The sequence below is a fragment of the Python bivittatus genome, unplaced genomic scaffold (genome assembly GCF_059951505.1).
Source record: "Python bivittatus isolate LINGU-HERP-01145 unplaced genomic scaffold, Pbiv_v1 ctg000850_np1212, whole genome shotgun sequence".
In the NCBI taxonomy this organism is placed as follows: Eukaryota; Metazoa; Chordata; class Lepidosauria; order Squamata; family Pythonidae; genus Python; species Python bivittatus.
Window position 1 is genome coordinate 41550725 of NW_028277112.1, and position 21942 is coordinate 41572666.

At 38.3% G+C, this 21942-nt stretch overlaps 1 protein-coding gene across 4 annotated transcripts in view; it reads left to right on the forward strand.

The window, feature by feature from the left end:
- DOCK8 (dedicator of cytokinesis 8) overlaps nt 1-21942 on the forward strand; it is a 97349-nt gene that overhangs the window by 55395 nt on the left and 20012 nt on the right. For all 4 annotated transcript variants that reach the window (XM_025163806.2, XM_088129907.1, XM_025163807.2 and 1 more), the window contains 8 exons: nt 5058-5171; nt 7062-7217; nt 8375-8514; nt 9637-9806; nt 13041-13186; nt 14469-14651; nt 14839-14974; nt 17327-17414. In XM_025163806.2, the coding sequence (XP_025019574.1) occupies nt 5058-5171; nt 7062-7217; nt 8375-8514; nt 9637-9806; nt 13041-13186; nt 14469-14651; nt 14839-14974; nt 17327-17414 (1133 nt within the window). The remainder of the gene's footprint in view (nt 1-5057; nt 5172-7061; nt 7218-8374; nt 8515-9636; nt 9807-13040; nt 13187-14468; nt 14652-14838; nt 14975-17326; nt 17415-21942) is intronic.

The following is a 21942-nucleotide window of genomic DNA, read 5'->3' on the forward strand; positions in this document are numbered from 1 at the left end:
CTGTGCTTCATTAAGTCCAAGGTCAACGCAGCCGTCTACCAGGAGATTTTGGAGCACTTCATGCTTCCTTCCGCAGACGAGCTTTATGGGGATGCTGACTTCATTTTCCAGCAGGACTTGACACCTGCCCACACTGCCAAAAGTACCAAAACCTGGTTCAATGACCATGGGATTACTGTGCTTGATTGGCCAGCAAACTCGCCTGACTTGAACCCCATAGAGAATCTATGGGGCATTGCCAAGAGAAAGATGAGGGACATGAGACCAAACAATGCAGCAGAGCTGAAGGCCGCTATTGAAGCATCCTGGTCTTCCATAACACCTTAGCAGTGCCACAGGCTGATAGCATCCATGCCACACCGCATTGCAGCAGTCATTGCTGCAAAAGGGGCCCAAACCAAGTACTGAGTACATATGCATGATTATACTTTGCAGAGGTCCGATATTGTTCTATTTCCAATCCTTGTGTTATTGATGTCATGTAATATTCTAATTTTCTGAGACTGTGAATTTGGGGTTTTCATAAGCTGTACGCCATAATCATCACAATTATACCAAAGTAAGGCTTGACATATCTCACTTTGCATGTAATACGTCTATCTCATATCTTGGTTTCACCTTTTGAGTTGCCTTAATGACATAAATGAACATTTGCACGATATTCTAATTTTTCGAGTTTCACCTGTATACCACACTGGACCAGCATGGTAGATATGGTCCCATACCTTCAACAAAGAGGCCATCATCTGCAGTGGATTACTTTGGGCTGATAATTGTATATAATTTGTGTGTGTGTGTGTGTGTGTAAAATTGCTGGTTTTTGGTAACTACAGTAATGGGGGCAGGGATCCCACCCTTCCCAGAGTGGCTTGGGGTTCCTGCTCAGGAAGAGTAAGGGTTGAATCCAGTGAGATGGCAACCAGTGTTTCAAGAGTAGAAAACCATTATGCAGGCTTAGTTTAGTTGCCTCCTGAGATTCCCAAGAAGCAATAATCTACATAAAGGCTTTGACTCCTTTGTACTGAGTAGGGTAAATAATCATCCATCCATCCATCAGTTTAATTCTTGCCTGCAACAAAGATTGTAATGTAGTCAAGTTCTGGCAAGTAAAGACAATTGCTGAATAAGGAGTTAAGTATCTGGAGAGCTGAGATGTACTGCTGTGACCACATGTGATGTCTGACAAGAACTAAGAGGAAGACTCCTGCTGAGTTGGAGTGTGCCATTTTCTTAGCAATAAGACAGTTTGCCATTGCATTGTTCTAGGATTTGTTTTTTATTTCCTAGGCAATCGTCAACCACTAGTGGTCTCTTATCGAAGAACTAACCAGCTCTCACTCTGCTTAACTTTTTGAGACCAAAGTTAGTGAAGGACTGCCGCCTAGCCAGATTATCACAAATATTATGGTAACTTCTAGGTTATGCTACCAGATTGTACAATACAAAGACAACACATGGCTGCCTTTGAAGACTGTCTAGCAACTTCAGAATTCAGTTGTAAGATGATTTTTGGGACCAAGAGTGTGGAGCATGTTTCTTGATTTCTTCCAAATACAATGCAAAGCATTAGTGTTCAACTTTAAATCCCTTAACCACTTGGACACAAAGTTCTTGAAGAATTGCCCACTTAAAATTATTATCCAAGCACTCTTGTTCACAGCAGTGTTAAAGCATAACATCCCACTTTTTGAGGTGCAGAAAAATACACTATATACAGTTTGCTTCTTCCATCGGTGATCATAATCTTGCCATTTAAGAACGAGTTCCATTCCCAAGATTGTCCTTAAGTCGAATTTGTATGTAATACTGTGTAAGTAGTATTGTGTATTTAACTTGAATCATTGTGTATTTAATTTGAATTTTACTACAGTAGGCTCCTTTCTTAACTATGGGTCATAAACTGGGCTTTCTTAACCCGAGGACTACCTGTAGATTGGAAAAGGTTGCTGTCATTATTTACAGGCACAATAAGGACATATTAAGGACAGAGACTGGTGGAACCTCCCAGCTTTCTTTTTTTTTCTTTTTCTTTTTTCCAGCTGTCCAGATCCTTAACCCTTTGTTCAGGTTATTCACCAGAAGACTGAAGAAGAAATTAGACTCTTCACTGCAGAAAAGAGATGAAGCTATATACACAAGAGATTATTTTCTCTCTGCAGGGCAACTAAATCAAATATTTTATATAGTCTGTACTCCAGAGTTTAAATTATAGGCTTTTCCTTCTGACCTTTCTAACTAACACTTAGCAGTTTGCTTGGTGGCTTTGGGGAAGCTCTGACATGTTTTACATAATGGTCTTTTCTAGCTTAGGAAGTGCTGGTTGCCAGCTTACCAGATTCAGTCCTTATATCCTGGGTGGCACTGTACTGAGCTGGTTTTCTTCCTTCTTCAGTGGCTGATTTTAGCTGGTATTGATTGGGGGTGAGAGGTCCTGCCCATGGCCCCTAAATTGTGGGATGCTGCAGGGTTTGGTATTCTCTCCACTCCTGTTTAACATTTACATGAAGCCATTGGGTGAGGTCATCTGTAGCCATGGGATGAGGTATCATCAGTATGTTGATGATAGCCAGCTATATATCTGTACCCCTGGTGAAATAAGTGTTGCTGCCAATGTCCTGTCTCAGCATCTGGAGACTGTAGGGGTTTGGATGGAGTACAATAGGCTTTGGCAAACCCTGGCAAGACTGAGTGGCTTGGGTTTTGGGGCCACCTGGATCTAGGAATTTACCATCTTTGGTTTTGGATAGGGTTGCACTTCCCCAGACATATCTGATGTGCAATCTGGGGATCCTTCTGGACTCACGACTCTTGCTTAAAGAGCAGGTGGCAATCATGCCTAGAAGGGCCATTGGACAGCTTCAAGTTGCACTCCAGTTGTGCCCATTCCTGGATCAGGAAGCTCTACACTCAGTCACTCATGACCTGGTCACCTCCCATATTGATTACTGTAATGCGCTCTACATGGGGCTGCCCTTGAAGAGTATTCAGAAGCTTCAGTTTGTGCAAAATGCAGCAGTGCAGGCAGTTATGCGTACACCTAGATCTGCGCATGTTACACCTCTGCTCAATGAGCTGCATTGGTTATCAGTTTGTTTCCAGGTCCAGTTCAAGGTGCTGGTGACAACCTGTAAAGCCCTACATGCCAGGGGGCTGGGTTGTTTGAGGGACTGCCTCTCCCCAGTGACATCTACCCATCCCATCAGGTCCAGTAGAAGAGGCTTGTTGCAGGCTCCATCCGCTAGAGAGTTGTAACTCAAGGACTACCTGTATATGAATCTGATTGGAATTAACATTGGACTCCCTCTTAAAATATACATTAATCCCACTCTAATATTCATTTCAGTTGCATTAATCTTAACTCAGAAACTTAAACGTTTTTGCTGTCAATTTATATCTCCTGAAGTTGCATCTATGCATTGAATATATTGTGATATATTTTGAGAAAATATAAACTCAGATATTTTATGGAGACTGTACAAATTGTAAATCCTAATTTCATACAGTAGTTTGTAGGTATTGTGGTTCCCAAAAGCAGCAAATTAAGCTTTTTAAATTAATAATATAACCAGAGTATAAATCATAAGGCTGTATGATTTCAATAAGCTTTGGTAATGACACTGCATAATTATCTAAAATGGATATTATCTGCATAGGTTCAATATCAAGTGCCACCATACCCTTAGTATCTTAAAACTATTTAATGAAAGAAGCTAAGGTTTCAAGAACCAAATTAAAATTAAAGGAGACAGGGACATCCTTCTCAGGTACTATCCTGTTTCAGGTTTCAAACTCACACACACACAGTTGCTAAATGAGAATAGCAATTAAGGCTGAGTAGATAAACAGCAGAAAAGGAAAGGAATGTAAATCAAAACAGTTTCTTGGAAAGAAAGCTTGCCTGGGCAGTTTTCGCTTTCAACAGGAATGCAGGGAAGGGAAGTCAAAATCCAGTCCAAAGTTCAGAGCTAAGCCAGGTTTGTCAGCCAGTCCAAAGGTCAGAGTTTCAGGGTATTTTACATGAGCAGAATACACAGGAACAACACACCAGATCAGACAGTTGTTTCCAACAGAGAAACATGAGCCAGGACTACCTCTTAAAATCAGGCTGCAGCCAGTTATCTTTAATTAAGATAGTTACTTCTTTTCTTGGCAAGGAGGTTCATTGAGCATCTTTGCTCTACTCTCTGCTCTACTTGCCAAGTCTGAGGGCTTGGAGGTTGTACCTCATCATCTTGACTGCTCCAGCTGTTTTGATGGTGCCTGGATTTGATCAGCCTCCAGTGATTCCTGTCCTGGTATCTCCTGAGGCTATAGCTTGATAGATCGAGAAACAAATCTATTTGTAATGACTCTAACCACAGAGTAAAGATACCAAATTATAATCCAAAAGACAAAAGGTGATGGAAGCCCATATCTTCTTAGAACACACTACATAAATTTAATCTGAATAATATCAACATCCAAACATCTAATGAGATTAAAGTAGCTGATTCCAATTTACCTGTAGCAATGTCCAGTGTTGACAAATGGATATTATCAGGTCTATGTTTTATAAATCCATTCCTTATAACTGGTTTACCAAACAGTTATAAATCTACAGATTTTCCTGATTCATTATTACATTTTTTTTACATCTAAATTCTTTTATTAAACTCAGTCAGGCTTTATATTGCCAAATGTGTCAAGTGATCATGCTGTCTGTGACATGTAGGAATCTTAGAATAATTAATGGAATCTAGAATGAATCCTACATGATGTGCCAATTTCATTTATCTAGCTAACTTTATTCCAACTATGTTAGAGTACTGGCTTCTGGGCCACTAGCTGTATGCCAACATACATTTGTGGCTTCCTGGTGATTGATGAACCTGTTCATGTGGCCGATCATGTTATGACACATCTAGACCGAGTGGGCAAAAGTTTAAGTGTGATAATAATAGTCCTGTCTTTTCAATTCATATATAATTATATTAATCTATAATTGTGTAGATTTTACCTCAGAGTATTTGTAAAACATAGTTTTTCTTGTGCATTAACATTTCTTTTTCTTTTTTAAGGAAAGTGAACAGGCAGAAAAGATCAACATTAGCTTGGCATTTTTCTTATACGATCTTCTTTCTTTAATGGATCGTGGATTTGTGTTTCACCTTATCAAACACTACTGCAATCAGGTAGGCCTCACTACAAAAGTCACTTGAATAAAGGCCATACGATAGTATATTCCAACATATAATTTTCAAGTCTGCAGAGATTTCCGTTTTGGTTTTAGATTACTGTCTTAAGTGCAAAACAGAGAGAGGTCAATTGCCCATAAGAAAAATTCCAATATCCTATTACAGAATATCTTACTTAGCTGGCTGAAAATCAGGCAATGGTGTTTGATATTTCACATTCTTAAAAACTCTTCATCAGACAGGATGGTAAATATAGCAAGAACTGAGGCTTTTAAAGTGAGGCTTACAAATGGGCTTTTCCCAGTTTTATACCATGGTTCTCCTAAGTATGGAAACAGGTCTAATAAGAGAAGGATTGAATAATCCTCCAGATGCAGTGGCTTGTTTCTTTTTGTCTACAACTCTTGGGGAAACTCCTGAGTAAACCCAACACTAATACCTGATAGGATCCAAATTGTGCATATCCAGTGTTCCTTTTAAGACTAGCAGAATGCAGTTGTGGCTAGTATATCCAAGATTTTTCTTTCTCATCCCCATCCCTACCCTGCTTTTTTCTGCTTGCCATATTGGCTTGTGGGAAGTGGTTAAGAATTCACAAGTTAGGAGACTATTTTGTAACTTTGAGATGGCCTTGGAAAGTTAACTTCAGTTTGGAATTCATCAGCATGAAATATTCAATTCCCCAATATACCATCACTTCCATCATCTCTGACTGGTTGGTGGTAGTGCTGATGGCTGGAGGTTGTCAAAATGTGAGGGAGACAGACTTCCCACTTCCATTGCAGCTTATTGATTAAACATTCAAATCAACTTGGTGTATTGGCTAATTAACTGGCAAATATCTCATTCAAAAGGATTCCTACATTAGCCTTCTTACACATAGAAAACTAACTTATCAGGCCAAACAATTAATTCAAATGTCTAGACTAGAACCCATATGTAGGAAGAACATGTATAGGATCCTCCAGATGCTCTCTCAATTGGCATAGGCCCATTTGTGCAATGATACGGTCTTCCTGAATAAGTGAACTAATTTTCAGTTGGGTAGAGTAGTGTAATTAAGAGCAGTTCCTAAGCCCGTTTTTTATCAATTTTAGATATTTAAAATTCTCTTCCCCCTCACCACCCCCTGATTAAGCAATTTTTTCAGATACTTCCTTTAACATTCTTTGCAGGCCACAGAGGTTTGAAACCTGTGCTGTGGAATTTTGCTTTTCCCCCAGGGGTTCTTTGGAAGACTAAGGAAGAGGGTTTTTGTGGGCTTTAAAATAAATGAACAAACAAACAAACAAAATGTTTGCTGTACATTGATGAAAGTTCAACTTGTCTGAATAATTTCAGTTCAGCACTAATTGTTTCAACTGAATCATGATAAAGCCAAGATGCTTTCTTGAATTTGGAGTCCATCAAAGTACATTGCTCTCTCCTCTGCTATCAACTGTAGTTGTTAGGATTCCTTTCATTCTCTCTTTAATTCTGACCTCAACAGCTTCATGTATTCAAAATCAAATTAAAGATCAGTTTTGCATTGGTAGACTTTGCTGATGTAACTCAGTTGTATTAAGGATGTTGCTACTAACAATTGGCTATAGAATTTATAACACAATATTTTTTATTGCACAGATGAAGAAAGTATACTACAGAATTACTTTGTAGAGAGAATTATGGCATTAACAAAAAATGATCCATTTTATTAAATGTTGCCACTAGGAGAGAGGGTCTAATAGATGGAAACTTATGTGATGCAAGTATTAAATGGAACAATTAAATATATTTATTGCTTTTTGATTATTTTTATTGATCTAAGTGTATCTATTTCAGGAACAAGGCATTTTTCTCTGTATGAAAGTATTCATCATGCTTTTCTTTTCAATCTTTCATTTCTAGTTGTCAAATAAACTGAGTAATATTCCAGTGTTGTTGTCCATGAGGCTGGAGTTCCTACAAATTCTCTGCAGTCATGAACATTACCTCAATTTGAATCTCTTCTTTTTGACTTCAGGATGTGCTCCAACATCTCCTTCTCCTTCTGTATCATCCCAGGTACTTCCCCTATTTTTTAAAAAAATACAGTTTAATTTTATTGGGGGTGCCTGCCTTAGCAGATACAGAATATATAGGTGATTGAGTTCTCATATTTCCTCTTATTGATTATTGACTAATGGTCATCTTTTTCCCCATACATTTGTATAGATGGAAAAGCAGGAGTATGTTTGCTGGCATCATCCCTTAATTTTGTCACATTCAGTAGAAAGTTCAAATGAATGAATGAATGAATGAATGCAACTGCATACACATAGGCCAGATAATCCATTAAACATGTAGAACTCAGGACTATAGCCAGGAGCCACAATCCCTTTCTCCTTTTATACTGTATGTTCAATATACATAGAGAAAGGGCATCTATGGATATTTTGTAAGCATTGGTGTTTTCTAGGAGGGATTGGAAAGCAATTTAAAAAACAAACAGCAGAATTTAATCTGTCTGAGAAGGTCAATCTTCCTGCCACATAAGAGCTGAAAAGAAAGCAGATTAGTTCAGTTCTATCTGGTAAATTATACACACACACACACACACATTCAACCCTGACTCAGAGACATACCCACACATACCCCGTATACATTCAGGAATAACCCACAGAGTTAAAGTGGCTGAAGTCAACAGTAGCTTCTGCTTCTTTGGCATGATTTAATATTTCAGCTGTCTGTCAGATGAACTTTGCCAACTTGGAGCACATCTACCCTGCAGCTAAAATAGTTCCAACTTTGTGTAGGGTTGAAATGTGTAGATTGCTGTGTGATAAACCAGCATTGCTCATTTGTACTTAGGGTTACATAATGATTGTCTTACCTGTTTCAATTGTACTCAAGTATAAATTCATTCCATTAAATTTCTGGATTTTTCTTTACTTTGCTTTAAATTTCTTTATTTTGTTTATGATACTAAAATGCTGTAGCCAAAGACGTTTGATTTAATAAATGATTGTTAATTCAGTTTCCATATAATATAAAATGTTTTAGAGATGAAATATTAGAGAGATTTTGTTTTGTTATAGAGATATTTCATAAAGAGCATTATGTCAAGTCATTATATTACTTATTTTAGATGCAGCTAAGTAACAATCTTGTCATTAAATCTGTGCTTTTGATTCAATATAAACACAGTTTTTGCCTCTTTCTTTCATTATATTTTATTGTAGAATTCAAGTTCCTGCTCAAGTTTCCAGGATCAAAAACTTGCCAGCATGTTTGAGCTTACAGCAGATTATCGGCAGCAGCACTTCCTCACGGGGCTACTTTTTACAGAGCTGGCAGCTGCCTTGGATACAGAAGGGGAAGGGTAGGTCTCATTTTTTCCAGAGACCTGGATATGTCAGCAGTACTCTTGAATTATGGGCGCTGAATCGGGTTTCAGTCAGGCTGCTTGAAATACTCTGTGCACTTAGTTCTTCTTTTAACATAGTCAGGATCAGTGTCAAGGGCAGCCACTCCTGAATCACTGCAAACCAGTGAGGTCCCACAGTAGTCTGAGAAGGAGCTGAAATGAACAGAAAGAGAATTGACTGCCGTGTTGACAAGATCAAAACCCATAGGCAGGTTTATAGAATGTTTATAGCCTTGCCCATCTAGAGGCTTAGTATTATACCAAATCATAATTCTATTAAATGATTAAATGATAATATTATTAAATGATTGAAAATGTGTAGGTTGAAAATCATTTAATGGATAGACCACAATTGGCTGTGTTCATACAACGTGCAAAGTCATGCTTTTCCACCAGTTTGGTTTATGCAGTATTCTAAAAACCAAAGTGAACTAAGACACGTTATACTTTAACATGTGTGAATTTGGGCTAATCTTGTAGTCTCACCCTGTCTGCATCTTAGACCTGAGCATACCCACACAGTAACTCACGGAGCAGATCCTAGTCTTACAACTTAAACTTTTTGGATTAAACCCTAGTTTTCCTCAAAACAACTGAGTTTATTTTTATGTGACAGAATTTGTATCCCTCCACATTTTGCTGAACTGCAACTCACAGTGGTCCCAACCAGCATGGCCAGTGGTGAAAGATCATATGAGTTTTAGTTTAGCAACTGCTTGGAAGAGCCTCTAACATTTAGGAATATGGTCATTAGGTTCAGGAAGCTGGATTGTCACAACAGGCCAATCCTAACAAAGAGGATAAACAACTGGGCTTGTATTATTTTACTAGGCCATGAAGCTCCAGTACACATAATATGACTTGCAAAATTTTTATTAATCCCCAAGCATTGCAAGAATAGTAATATTTATTAAAGAGAAAGCATGTGTAATCTATGGCTTGAATTCTTTTCCTTAATGGGACATTTTTTATTTACCTCTCAGAATATTTCCCTATTAATTTTGTTTATCCTCTGTTATTCCTTGGACTATTCTATGATCATCTGATCAACAGGTCTTGGTCCTTTTGTCCCGACAGAATAAGCAAGGTGCAGAAGAAAGCGATCAGTGCTGTCCACAGCCTGATGAGTTCACATGACTTGGATAAATCCTGCTTGAAGCCAGAAATGAAAATGAAAATTGCTGCACTTTATCTGCCTCTGGTTGGGATAATTTTGGATGCGCTTCCACAATTACATGATTTTACAGGCAAGAGATGATGATGATGATGATGATGATGATGATGATTACTTACAGACTTTTAGATGGTATATAAAAATGAAAAAGTTGGCTGTCTTTCCCTATGGGCTTACCATTCACCAGATGTGGGTTGTATTGAAATAGAATAGAATAGCCTTTGCTGATGACACTGTTACCTCTTTTGCATTCAGTACATTCACAAAGTAGAACAGAAAATCAACAAATTCCTTCAGGAATTTGTCTTTACAGTACAAGATGATGATTTTATTTTCATTATCACAAAACTAAGTGATAATGAAGAATGTAAGGATGGAACTTATTAGCTGTGTTTATACAATGTGCTACCATAAGGTATGGCTTGCAAATCAAGGTGGTTAACTTCACACATCACACTAAACCACAAACAAGAAACTGCATGATAGCATAGCCTGTTTCTCTGAAGCAAGTCACAGAGTCCCTTAGGCGCAAATCTCTTGCAGGAGATGAGAAGAGCTCTCTGAACTTGTTTTCTGCTCATTGGAAGAAATGAAAAAATGGCAGGAACAACTGCAACTCTTGCACCCCCCATTCTGCATTTAAAACTAAATGATTATTCTTCCAGTATTTTGAAATGAAACTGTTCCTGTTACTTAAAATACATCTTGCCTCAGTTGAAGCCGGGCCTGGCATATTCCCAGCTCCCTAGAGCAGATTTCTTCTGAGTTTAATGGTCCATTCTCTGTCCCTTGGAGTCCTGTAGATGGCACTCTATCCCCAAGACGTCTTGCATTTCTGAGAAGGGCTGTCAGAAGGTGGGCCAATTCTTTCCTTAATGTGGTTCCGATGAAAATTCTCAGCAGCAGCACCAAGCTGGCAGTAGATCTGGAAGGAAGTCTACTATTAGTAAGAAATTTTAAAAGGGTTCACAAAAGCTAATGTGTCATCTTCAGTGTTGCCTATAGTTTGGCCCTTATTGGATTTGCTACGTTCCTAGACAACTTAACAGCCTGCAAATTAGCTAAATATATTTTAACCTAGCATGTTATGCAGACCAGGTCCATCTGGTTAGTTGATAGTTTTTTGTAATATGAAAGCCCAGAAAATTGAGTTAATTTAGTAAACCATGGTTCAGTTAACAATGGGTAACAGTGTCACACAAACACAATCAATATCTTTCCATCAGCATCATTGGAGCCACAGATGGGGTCTAGTGGCTGAACAAATGTGTAAGAGCAACTCCACAGAAAATTATTAATCTATTAACAGTCCACAGCATAGTGAGAGAGAGATATTAGGGTGACACAGTGCTTTGAATTTGATTTTTAAAGTGCTTCAGAGTGCACAAAGGTGCAAATATAGTACCTGTAGGCAAGTCTTCAATGCAGCTGTGTCTTTTCAAAACCCTGATAACCTCTGCAGGATCCCATGACTTTTACTGAGAGGTCATCTCCTAAGAATCCAGTTTTAATAAGATGTGGACAGTGTCCTTCAGAGATGGGGGGAAAAATCTTGTTAACTGTGAGGCAAGAGGATTTCCGTTTCTCTGCTAGTGCACTGGCTGTGCACTAGAGATCATTCAGCTTCATCCAGTTTCCAACTTTCTTCCTGTGTAAATGTGATAAAGATGTGGTTCAATCCAGGATACATATTTTCAAGATCTAAAAATTATAACTCTCTGAATGGTAATGGTGTTAAACCATGAACCATTTGGGTAAATGCAGCAAAGATCTTTCAACTTTTGTTTTATAGATTTTTCCTTGGGTAGTGTCTTTTTATAGTGTTGTACACTGCTGTTTAAACGGTTTTCTTAATGCCTAGAGGCTTCTGAGAGTGCATTTGTTGTTATTTTGTCCATCTTTGTTCCGGTGTCAGAGGCAGGACTGAATGGAAAAATTTATGTTATGGCTGTTCCTGCTCCAAGCTCATAGAATGCAGGGCAAGCAAAGGGAACACCATGAAGTATTGGGAAAAGAGCAAACAGAGGGGGCAACTTTAGTCAATTATAGTCAGAGGGAAAAGGAGAGCTGAAAAGGAAAACAGGAGAAGAAAGCAGATAGATAAGATAAAAGGAAGAGAACAAAGGTCACACAATAAGAGAAACTAAAGCTGTAAAGTTGTGACTTGGGTTTGAAACATTTGTGAATGTTGCTATAGATACATTAACTGTTGTAGAATTTACTAGGTAAAGAAATTCATTAATTCCAGAGTAAAAACAAATCTTTCTTTTCTTATCTAGATCTGAAAACTAGGTACATTTTACATGTCTCAACTATAGGTTTATACTAAATATTCTGTCCCAAGGTGGTTCAAACACAGAGAACCAGTTTGGTATAGTGGTTAAAGTGCTGCAGTAGAAGTCAGGAGACTGTGAGTTCCAGTCCTCCATTAGACGCATAAGCTGCTTCTTGAACCACTCTCTTTCAGCCCAGCCCACCTCACAGGGTTGTTGTGGGGAAAATAGGAGGAGGGAGCATTATGCAGCTGCCTTGAATTGTAAAAATAAAAGCTGGATATAAATTAGATAGTTCGATAGATAGAATCATAATCTAACAGCACACAAAACTCTTCTAAGCAGAGGAAATACTGATAGAGAAAGTCCAGTCTAAAGTTCCAGGGCACCCTAGTCAAAGGATAGGGCAAAGTTCAGAAATCCAAGTTAATCCTTATTCTGGCCCCACAGATGTGTCATTTAACAGACATTATTTTCAGTGCTAGACTTTTTCATGTGGTGAGTGGCTTTTATACTGGAATTCACAGGCTTCCATCCCACTCCAGATGATGTGCAGTAGCCTTGTTCAGGATACAGATTATTCAGAAATGCAGAATTACTTTCAAATATACCATTGTTGCCCCTGAGCTGCAACCTGGCACTCCTGGCCTTTCAGTCTGGTGATATTTAATGCTGTGTTGCCCATGCTTCCATGGAATTTGTGTCAGAAAAACTGGAGTGGAGGCTTGGAAGAAGCAGGCCTGGGGCTCCTGAAGGTTGGTTTGGAGTGCAGATTCAGTGATTTCTACATACATACATACATATATATATACATACATACATACAGTATCTTTATTATGACCATTGACCAGCATGTATCGATCCACAGCAGTTAGAACAAAGTAAATGAATTTCAGTGGTTTCTAGATGCACTCTTGGTACATCTTCTTCCTCTGAGGATAAGCCATCCAAAAAGACTTTGAATGGAAAAATATGGGAAAACCTTTGGACAACATCAAAAAACCCTTACAGAGAACCTGTGCTTTCCAATTTAGTTCCAGATGGTCACAATGGGAAAGGCCGTGCTGCATGGCCAGATGAAGAACAAGAAGCAGCTAACCAGATTAATCACAATATCGCTCTAGCTATTGCTGGGAATCAGTTTAATTTACGGTCTTCTAGCTCCTCTATGCTTACAATGGTAAGGCTTTTTACAGTAGTTTATAATGGTCACTCTCTGAATAGTGTTCATACCTGTTTTATCTTGTAATGTTATTCATTATCACTAATCTTGCTATCGAGACTTACCTCATTCTGTCATTTGGGCTAGATCGGTAGTTATGTGCACACCACTGTAGGTGCACTTAATTTTTTTCCAAGAAAAGTGGGGGAACTTCTTTTTCTTTCTCTGTCTCTTGTCTCTACAACAAGGGTAGGCAGCACAGTGCCCTCTAGAAGTTTTGAGCTATAACTACAGTCACCTCCTACCAATGTTAACTGTTAACTGTGGCCAGGGATTATGGAGTTATGGTTCAAATAATCTTGAAGACTCAATAATCTATCCTGGTTTAAGGGAATTAACTGCACGTGATTAAGCAAGTTAACTTAATCTGTTGTGTAAAGCAGCAGTGTAAACTAATCTGGTGGTTGGATGTGTGAAGTAGGGCTTCTTTCGGTTGACAACTGGCATCAGCCATATAGAAAACCCAGCTGGAAGGGTCCCGTATTGAGTTCCATTTAAGAAGGTGTATATTCATACTATAAGAGTTCTGTGATGTTTATCCATAGGTCTTCTAAAAGAGAAGGTTTCCATTTCCTACATGAATCAGAAGTCACTCCAGTGAACAGTTCAATGACAACTCTCTGAAGTTTCATTTCAGTCAAAGAGGTGTCATTTCTGCTGAGTAAAAACCTTTCTGCTGGCAGAGGAATTCTCACTCACCAGTTGAAATAGAGATATTCCTTGCTCATAAATCAGAATGAACTAGGGTTGAAAATTGGGGAAGGCATTGCAATTAGGATCAGGGAGATCCAGGCTGAAGTCTGCTTCAGCGATGGAAGCTGAAAGGAAGGGATCTTGGAGATTACCTAGTCTAATCCCATGCCTGGTGCAGGGATCCACTAAAGTACCTTTGAGCCAGCTAGAACCTCTCACTCAGCCTACCTCACAGGGTGATTGTTGTAGGGAAAATTGGAAAAGGAAGTGCTCTGAATGCTGTCTTGAGCTCCTGGATGAAAGGCAGTATATAGATCTAACAAGTAAAAAATTAACATTAAAAATAAAGAATAATAAAAATGGCTGCAGCAATTGTGTCCCAGCTGTCAACTAGAAAGGATATTCCAAGCCATAGTAAGAAGCCCTTGCAGTTTGCAGACGTGATGTTCCCATATATTGCTCCTGCGGTAAAATTTGCTGTATTGGGAGTCTTCTGATACATTTTCTTTTTGTTACTTTGTGAGGTTTTCATTTTATCTCTTTCTAGTCCTGCAAATCATGCAACATATTAAGCCCTGAAACAACCCGTCATCTTCTGATCTGCTTCCTATGGATCATGAAGAATGCCGATCAGAACCTTATTCAGAAATGGATTGCAGATCTTCCCTGTCTGCAGCTGAACCGGATTTTAGACCTTCTTTTCATCTGCGTCTCAGGCTTTGAATACAAGGTAGAGGGAATTATGTCCAAATCAAGTTGCTGCTGCTCTGCACAAGTTTATTTCTCAGATGCAGTTCACCAGCATCCTTGGGCAAAACTCTTTGAGCTTTTGAAAGGCTTCCAAAACATGGTTTTTGTTATCATGCCCTAACGTAGGCTTGCCTAGAGACGTAAGTTAATTCCTTCTGTTTGGACAGGGCAAGCAAAGCTCAGACAAAGTCAGCACTCAGGCCCTCAAGAAATCAAGAGATGCAAAAGCTCGGCTGGAAGAGGCATTGCTGAGGGGAGAGGGGGCCCGGGGTGAAATGGTGAAGCGGAGCAAGCTCCTTGCTGGTATGTCTTTGCTTTTGTTCTTTGGCTGTTCGTTTTTCGTACTGAAACTGCAAAGAAACGGTGCATGCACCACCCGCTGTTTTCCGTAAGCAACTCAAGCAAAGCCTCAAAACAAATTGTGTCCAAAACAGCATTTGCCATTGGTGTTGCTTGGCAGGGATGTGAATTAATCTAAGATGAGCCTGTTACTGTTGGATATTACTATCAAAATTAAAATCAGGACTCTTGTTGGCAGCTGCTATTATCATATATATGGTGATATAAATACCACATTCTATGGGATCAGGATTGTGCTCCCAGTTGGGTGGCACAATATGAACCTTGATGCGGTCCTTGCTGAAATTATTTTTAGTGCAATGCAAACTACACTCTGGGTGCTTGGTAATAATCAGGAATCTGAGGTCATGTGGGAGTTACTCCTGGCCCACTTCCTTCCTCTACCATCGTCCTTCTTAGAGGCTCTGTGGGAAGGAGACACATTTATGGGTCTCATCAGAGGGCCTAAAATTCCAAATGTTACAAAGCACTAAGGTAAAAGATAAATCTGCATGTGCTGAAAGTAACTTGGGATTGGATTCTGAAACAGGACCAACTCATTGCCAGAAGAGAGTTTAATAAAGGAATTAAAGGGCTGAAACAGGTATGAGTATCAGTGAGCTGAAAATGCAGTTGAGTCAGTTCAGTAGAATGTTGTTTTCCAGAATTTTTAAAATGCAAAATAAAAAAAGCTGAATGGCCTTTCTTCCCTCTTCTTTTCCCCCTTAAGAATAGTCAGAGATGGAATACCCTGGTTCGAAACGAAATCTTGAGAAATAAGAATTTTGAGCAACAATTGAAGGGGATGCAAACCACAGATACATGAATAGATGAGGGAAAGGGGATAAAGAGGGTCAATAGCACAGTACTTTTGTAGATCAAAGAGAGCTGTGGAAATTTCCCCAACCTCCCATTTTTAAATGGTATACCTATTCATCCAGCAAAATAGAGAAGAGACCACCAACATTTGAACACTGAAGACACCAACATTTCCCTGCAAGGAATCTGTGGTGGTTTGAAAGCATTCTGGATCTCTGTGATTTCACAATATTGGCTGGGTTCAAAAGTGTCACCAATTTATTTTAGCTATGGTTGCAAGTATATTTGAAGCTACAGCCATGGTCAATGTTTGCATTTGCAGGAATTTCCTGATGCCTTCCAGTTCCTGAGCTTCTTATCTTTCAAGGGGAAAAGTGGCTTAATGCCTTTTAGCTCCCTTCATAGGAGATGGTACAATTTGCATATCACATGAAGTAAGAATGTAGATGGTGGAGGCATGGTGTGTAAAGAAATTATTCTTCTTTTGTGGTTAGGGGATTTTTTATGACTGCTGGACCTTCAGCATCTTGGAGGGAAGCAATGATTTTGCACTCTATTAGCATTCCAAGGTTGCTGGGTTTAAAGACGATTGTGGATGGTTTTCAGGCTGCTTTTGAGAAATTGAGAAGGGAGGTGGTGAGGCTGTAGACGTGCATGAACCCTGGAGGGAAGGAGATGAATTTCATATTGCTAATGTGGACTGCCTAGGCATTATATTTTTTCTAAGATCAAAAAGCACTATTCACTAATCTTAATAAGGTATAAATGGTTATAAATACTAGATCAATTGGATTGATTGATGTTTGTGCCTGTCCCCCACCTTCTTTAAATCTACAAATGAACTTGCTCATTATTCATCTTGTTCCTGGCCTTCAGTTCTATAATGAGAAGTTTCTTAGGAGCCAGTTCTGAATGCCCACTTAGTAAGAAAACACATGATGGACTAAATTAGTTGCTGTAGTGGTAGTTGTCTTCAGTGTCAAAAAGAGGCTTCAGGCTGTTTTCATCTGCGGGCCAGCAGGTCAGAACTGGGAGAAATAAGATTCAGTCACCGCTCCTCTAAGGATGTTTTGGAGGGTGTATGTGTGTCTGTATTACAACCTTTCTACTTGTTGAAGGAATGCAGCTGCAGAGATTGTTTCCACCTATTTTTTCATTAAGAGGATAGACTATGAATGACTCCTGTACCTCACGCACAGCTGGACTTCTGAGCCTTATTCCTTTGTTCATGTCTGGTCTGTCTTTTGTTTGCTTTACAGTTGTCTTGATTCTGTGACCGTAGCCCTAGTCATGCTTTGTATGTCTTGAGAACACATTGTTCCCATCTGTCATATTTTAGGAATTTCCTATCAAATGTGCTCATTTACTCTGTATGCAAAAAGATACATTTCTCCTTTGCTGTGATCACAGTGGATGTAGCCTCTTGTAGAAGCTCATATCACTTGAGAAATGTTGATATTAAAGTTTTGGTCTGATTTGTGTATGTTGCCCTTGTAGGGAATGATAGGTTCCCAGGGTCGAATGAGAACTTACGATGGAGAAAAGAGCAGACACAGTGGCGGCAAGCAAATGAAATGCAAGATAAGTAAGTAATTTAATGAATGTATATCACCTTTAACCAGAACTGCTTCTTTCAAGGGCCATCTAGGTTCACTCCCTGTACCAAGGCAGGAAATTCTATCTTCAAAGCATCCTGAACAGATACATGTGTAGCTTTCTTTAAAACTTCATAGAGTGAATTCTGAAATCCCTTTGTTCTCCTGTCACCAGCAGTAAAAACTCTCAGTACTTAAGGAGGATAGTTTTTAACATATCTGAATCCCTTTGGGTGATACGCTCAATAAAATGGGAATTACTACAGTCCTCTGTTCAAATATTACACAAATTCTTGTTTGTTTTTCTCTTGGGGTTTGTGAAAGCCAAGAACAAATAGAATGGAAGATGGTGGCAGTGTCTCTCCCCATTTTCAGCTTCGGGTGGATTGGAGCTGGCAGCAAGGGCAAACTATTTTCTGTGGAACATTTTTCCCCAGGTTCTTACAGTTGAGGAAAAGGAAGGCAATTCTCTCAGCTTGGACTCTTTAGTATAAAGCAATAAAAAAACCCAAGTAAAATAAATAGTCATTTAAGCCACATCCTTTTCTTTATTTCAGCAGTGAGGGCCTGCAGAATGAGGTGGGAAATGTCTGGTAGGCCTAAGTCCTAAAGCAGATAACCAACATTAATTTGAGGCTAGTATATTTCAAACTTTAGATTTGTTTGAATTCTCCTATATATCAAGTTATGACATTCGGTGGTTCCCTGTGCAGGTACAGTAACTTAAGCCATTCCATGTAACTAAAACATTAATCACTTGGGGTTTTGGTAAGAATCAGTTTGAGAGGATCTGGGCTGAGTTTTCGTTTCATGGAGCAATTGTGCTTGCCCGGCATACCCATTTGTGGCAATAAACATCCTAGCTCATGGGAAACCCACACTCTCATCCATGCTCATTGGAGGCCAAAAGCTGACATTCAGATAGGAGCTCCGTGGTATGTTCTCACTTAGTCTATGTCCAGCATGTGTCCACAAATGTGTATTAGCATCATATATGTTTATATTTTATTAAATATAAATATTTATAGCCCGTTCACTGTGCATAATATCTTGCAGTAGGTTAGTAGACTAGATTTCTTACTTGTTTCATTTCTAAATGTTTCATTTCTTTTATAATTTTTGTTTGGGGGCAGTTTTGAAAAAAGCATTTCTATGTGTCGGTTAACATTTGAAACATGGCAAAGATATGTTAACTGTGACTCGTAGTAGTAATGCTGTCTTTTGGGTTGCAAAATTAAATCCTATTCATCAAAGTATGAAATGCTAATAGAAATTTCATTGTGGCTTCCATTCCTTTTGTAATTTTTACTACTCCCTGTCTGTAAAACTGGGGTTGTAATCAAGTGAAAAATGCAAAAAACAATTATTTTAGTCATTTGGTTTGTGCAGATTTCCATGTGATTGCTGTACATCTTAAAATAGGATTAAAAAAAAAACAAATCTCTAAAGAAAAATGTTAAGATACAACTTGTGTTTTTATAGGCCCTCACTGACAAATACAAAGGTAGCATTAGTTCCTCCTTTGAATTAGATCTCTCTATGTGGCAAGTGCCACTTTCAGGTGATTTTTAAGATGGTAAGTTTTTTAGGGTGATGATGATGAAGGTATTTGAAGCATTAACAGAGCAATGCAAGGACTTATTAATGGCACTCTGACAATTTTTTTTCCTTTCTATCCTTGTTTCAAACCCTTTTTTTAAAATATAACTGATAATGAAAGAGAAGGATAAAATAAAGTTAAGATCCTGGCTCTATTCAGGCATCATGCCAAAGCATAGGTTATGTTGATCTCCAAACAGTTGTCTAAACTTCCAGGCTGATATGCTAACAATGCCTTAGGTGTCGGTCTTGTAACACTTAGCTGTGATTCTCACTGAAGTTAACACTGACCATAATTCAGGAGTTCCACTTATTTTCAGTTGATTTCTGGGCATAATTAAAGATGTTCATAGATACGGATCATGATTTGAGGCCATAATATATGGAGGGCTGTCTTCCTCTACATGAATCTGCCTGCCTTTTACCCTCAGCGCTGGAGGCCTTGCTTCATGTTCCACAAAGGCAGAGTTGGCTGGACATGCGATATAGTCTTAGCTGCCAAAGGCCCTTCCTTGGAAGTTCAGTCATTTTCCTCTATTATGGCTTTTAGATGAATTGGTCATTTTTATTTCATCAAGTTTTTGAATGTTTACATTGCATATTGCTGCTATAATTGGTACATTGCTATTCTGCTATTCTGATAATGCTAAGTTGTAGATTTTTGTAATCTGTATGGTAAAACAGTGACATTATTTGCTGTAAACTGCCCAGAGTCATTTCACCGAGATGGGCAATGACAAATTTGATAAATCAACAAACAAACAAACAAATAAAATTATTCATGCATATAATCGATATCATAAGCTTTCTGGTGGGCTAAATAAATCAACATGTATAGCCTTGAATGAGACATTTTTAAAAATCCTGGAAAAAGGCAACAACAAATCTCTTCTGTGATATTGCAAGAAAACTGCATGGGCGCAATTGCCAAGAGTCAAGCTCAACCTGGGGGCATCTTTATCCTTTAGACATTAGACATGCACTACTAGAGCTGCTTGTCTGATTTTTATTGATTTGTGTGCTATATTATATTTGAACATTGAACAAATCATTGAACAAATCAACCCAGAGTTCTCACTTGAGGCACAAAGAACCAGGCTCAAATTATCCTACTTTGGATACATGATGCAAAGACCCAGCTCTCTGGAAAAGGCTCTAATGCTGGGAAAGGTGGAAGGAAAGAGAAAAAGAGGACAACTAGCAGCAAAGTGGATGAACTCAGTTACAGTGGCAATGCCTGCACTGTTGGGAAACTTGAAAGAATTGGTTAGGATGACTCCCAGGGAAGAAATGGCAAATTGAATATGGCTGCACTTTTAGATGACTGCGGTGGAATGAAGAGCTGGTGAGTAGACTGGCTCTTCATAATTCCTCTCCAAACAAGGAGAGGACTTGAGATCACCACAAGTGCTCCAGACAGTTGCTCCTTGCAAGGAGAGTGCAAGATAGTGGTCTCCAATAGGTTTAGAGCTCTGGGATGTTAGCCATCTTACTCAAACCATGGTCGGCACCTTTAAAAGTACACTGGGTTTGCATACTTCCTTTTCTAATCTCTTTCAGAAATTGGTTGCTAACTGCTTTTCAGCTACTAAGAACCTTTGGATTGACAAGTCTGAAAACACTGGGAAAGTTTCCTTCAATCCTTAGCAAAATAAGTTTTAAATACAATTTTAAGGACTTTAAAAATATTTTTTTTGAATAAACAGCAAAAGGGTGATTAGAACTTTGATTTTGGAAAGTTACAAATGGACTAAGGGTGCAAATGGATTTGAAATAAGATTTTGGAATTAATTATAAGAATCCTTCCCTTGGGAAAATGCTTTTCTTTTGAATTCTTTAAAAAAAACATGATAGGATGGAAGGTTGAAGGTTTTGAAGGTTGGTCACTAGAGGGACTAAAGATTACAACTAAAGGAGAAGAACACTTAAATTTGACTTACTAATACAGAATGAAGCAAAATATTTTAACATTGGACATATTGAAGGATATTTTTGAACAATGTACCCAGAAGTTAATTTTAAGAGTGTCTGCCTCTATAGATAGACTGTGTTTCAAAGATGTTATGGAAGAGGAACAAGTTTTACCTGACAAGATTGAGACTGATCTGAAAGTAAATTTGAAAATGACTGGCTACAAGAATGACATGGAAAAAGATGCTATACTGGACATACAAAAGAAACCGGCTGATGTCTTAATAAATAAAAGGGATATACAAATAACAAACCAAGAGAGTGACCTGGATAATTTTCCTATATTGGATTTACAAAAGAGGCTTGTTAAAGCTTTGAGGAATTTTGTGAGAAGGGACAAAGAAGAAATGAAAAGAAATCAAGTTCTAGGACATTATTTGAAGGGACTAAAGATCAAGATTGTTAAAAGTAAAAGGAAGGAATATAAAGTTGGTTTATTTGATCAAGGTTAAAATAGATATGTTGTTATCTCTGGTCACTCTTAATGGACTTTTGCTGATTAGGACTGAACTGATGAGGTTTTAAGGGTTTATTTCATTTGTTATATTTTAAAGGAGGGTGATAAGTTACTAAAATTGTTTATACTTGTGATGAAAGGGGAAGTCATTTCTTTATATATTTTTTCTTTTTCTTCACTATAGTCTTATTTTTTTCTCTCTTTTCTATTTTTCCTTTTCTGCACATTCTATTTTTTCTTTTTCTTTTCTTTTTTCTTTTTGGTTTGCAATTGTAGTTTTTAATAAAATTACTATTAAAAAAAAGGAAAAAATGGTTAGGGGTAGATTGCCATGGAGAGGATCTATCTATGTGGTCGCTAGAAAACGACGTCCGCATATAATCAAATAATACTATATTTTCTCATACACTTAATACTTCTATCTTTATTGCAGACAATTTTGAAGGTACTTTATCCATTTTAAAAATGATGCAAAACCACAACTAGCACAA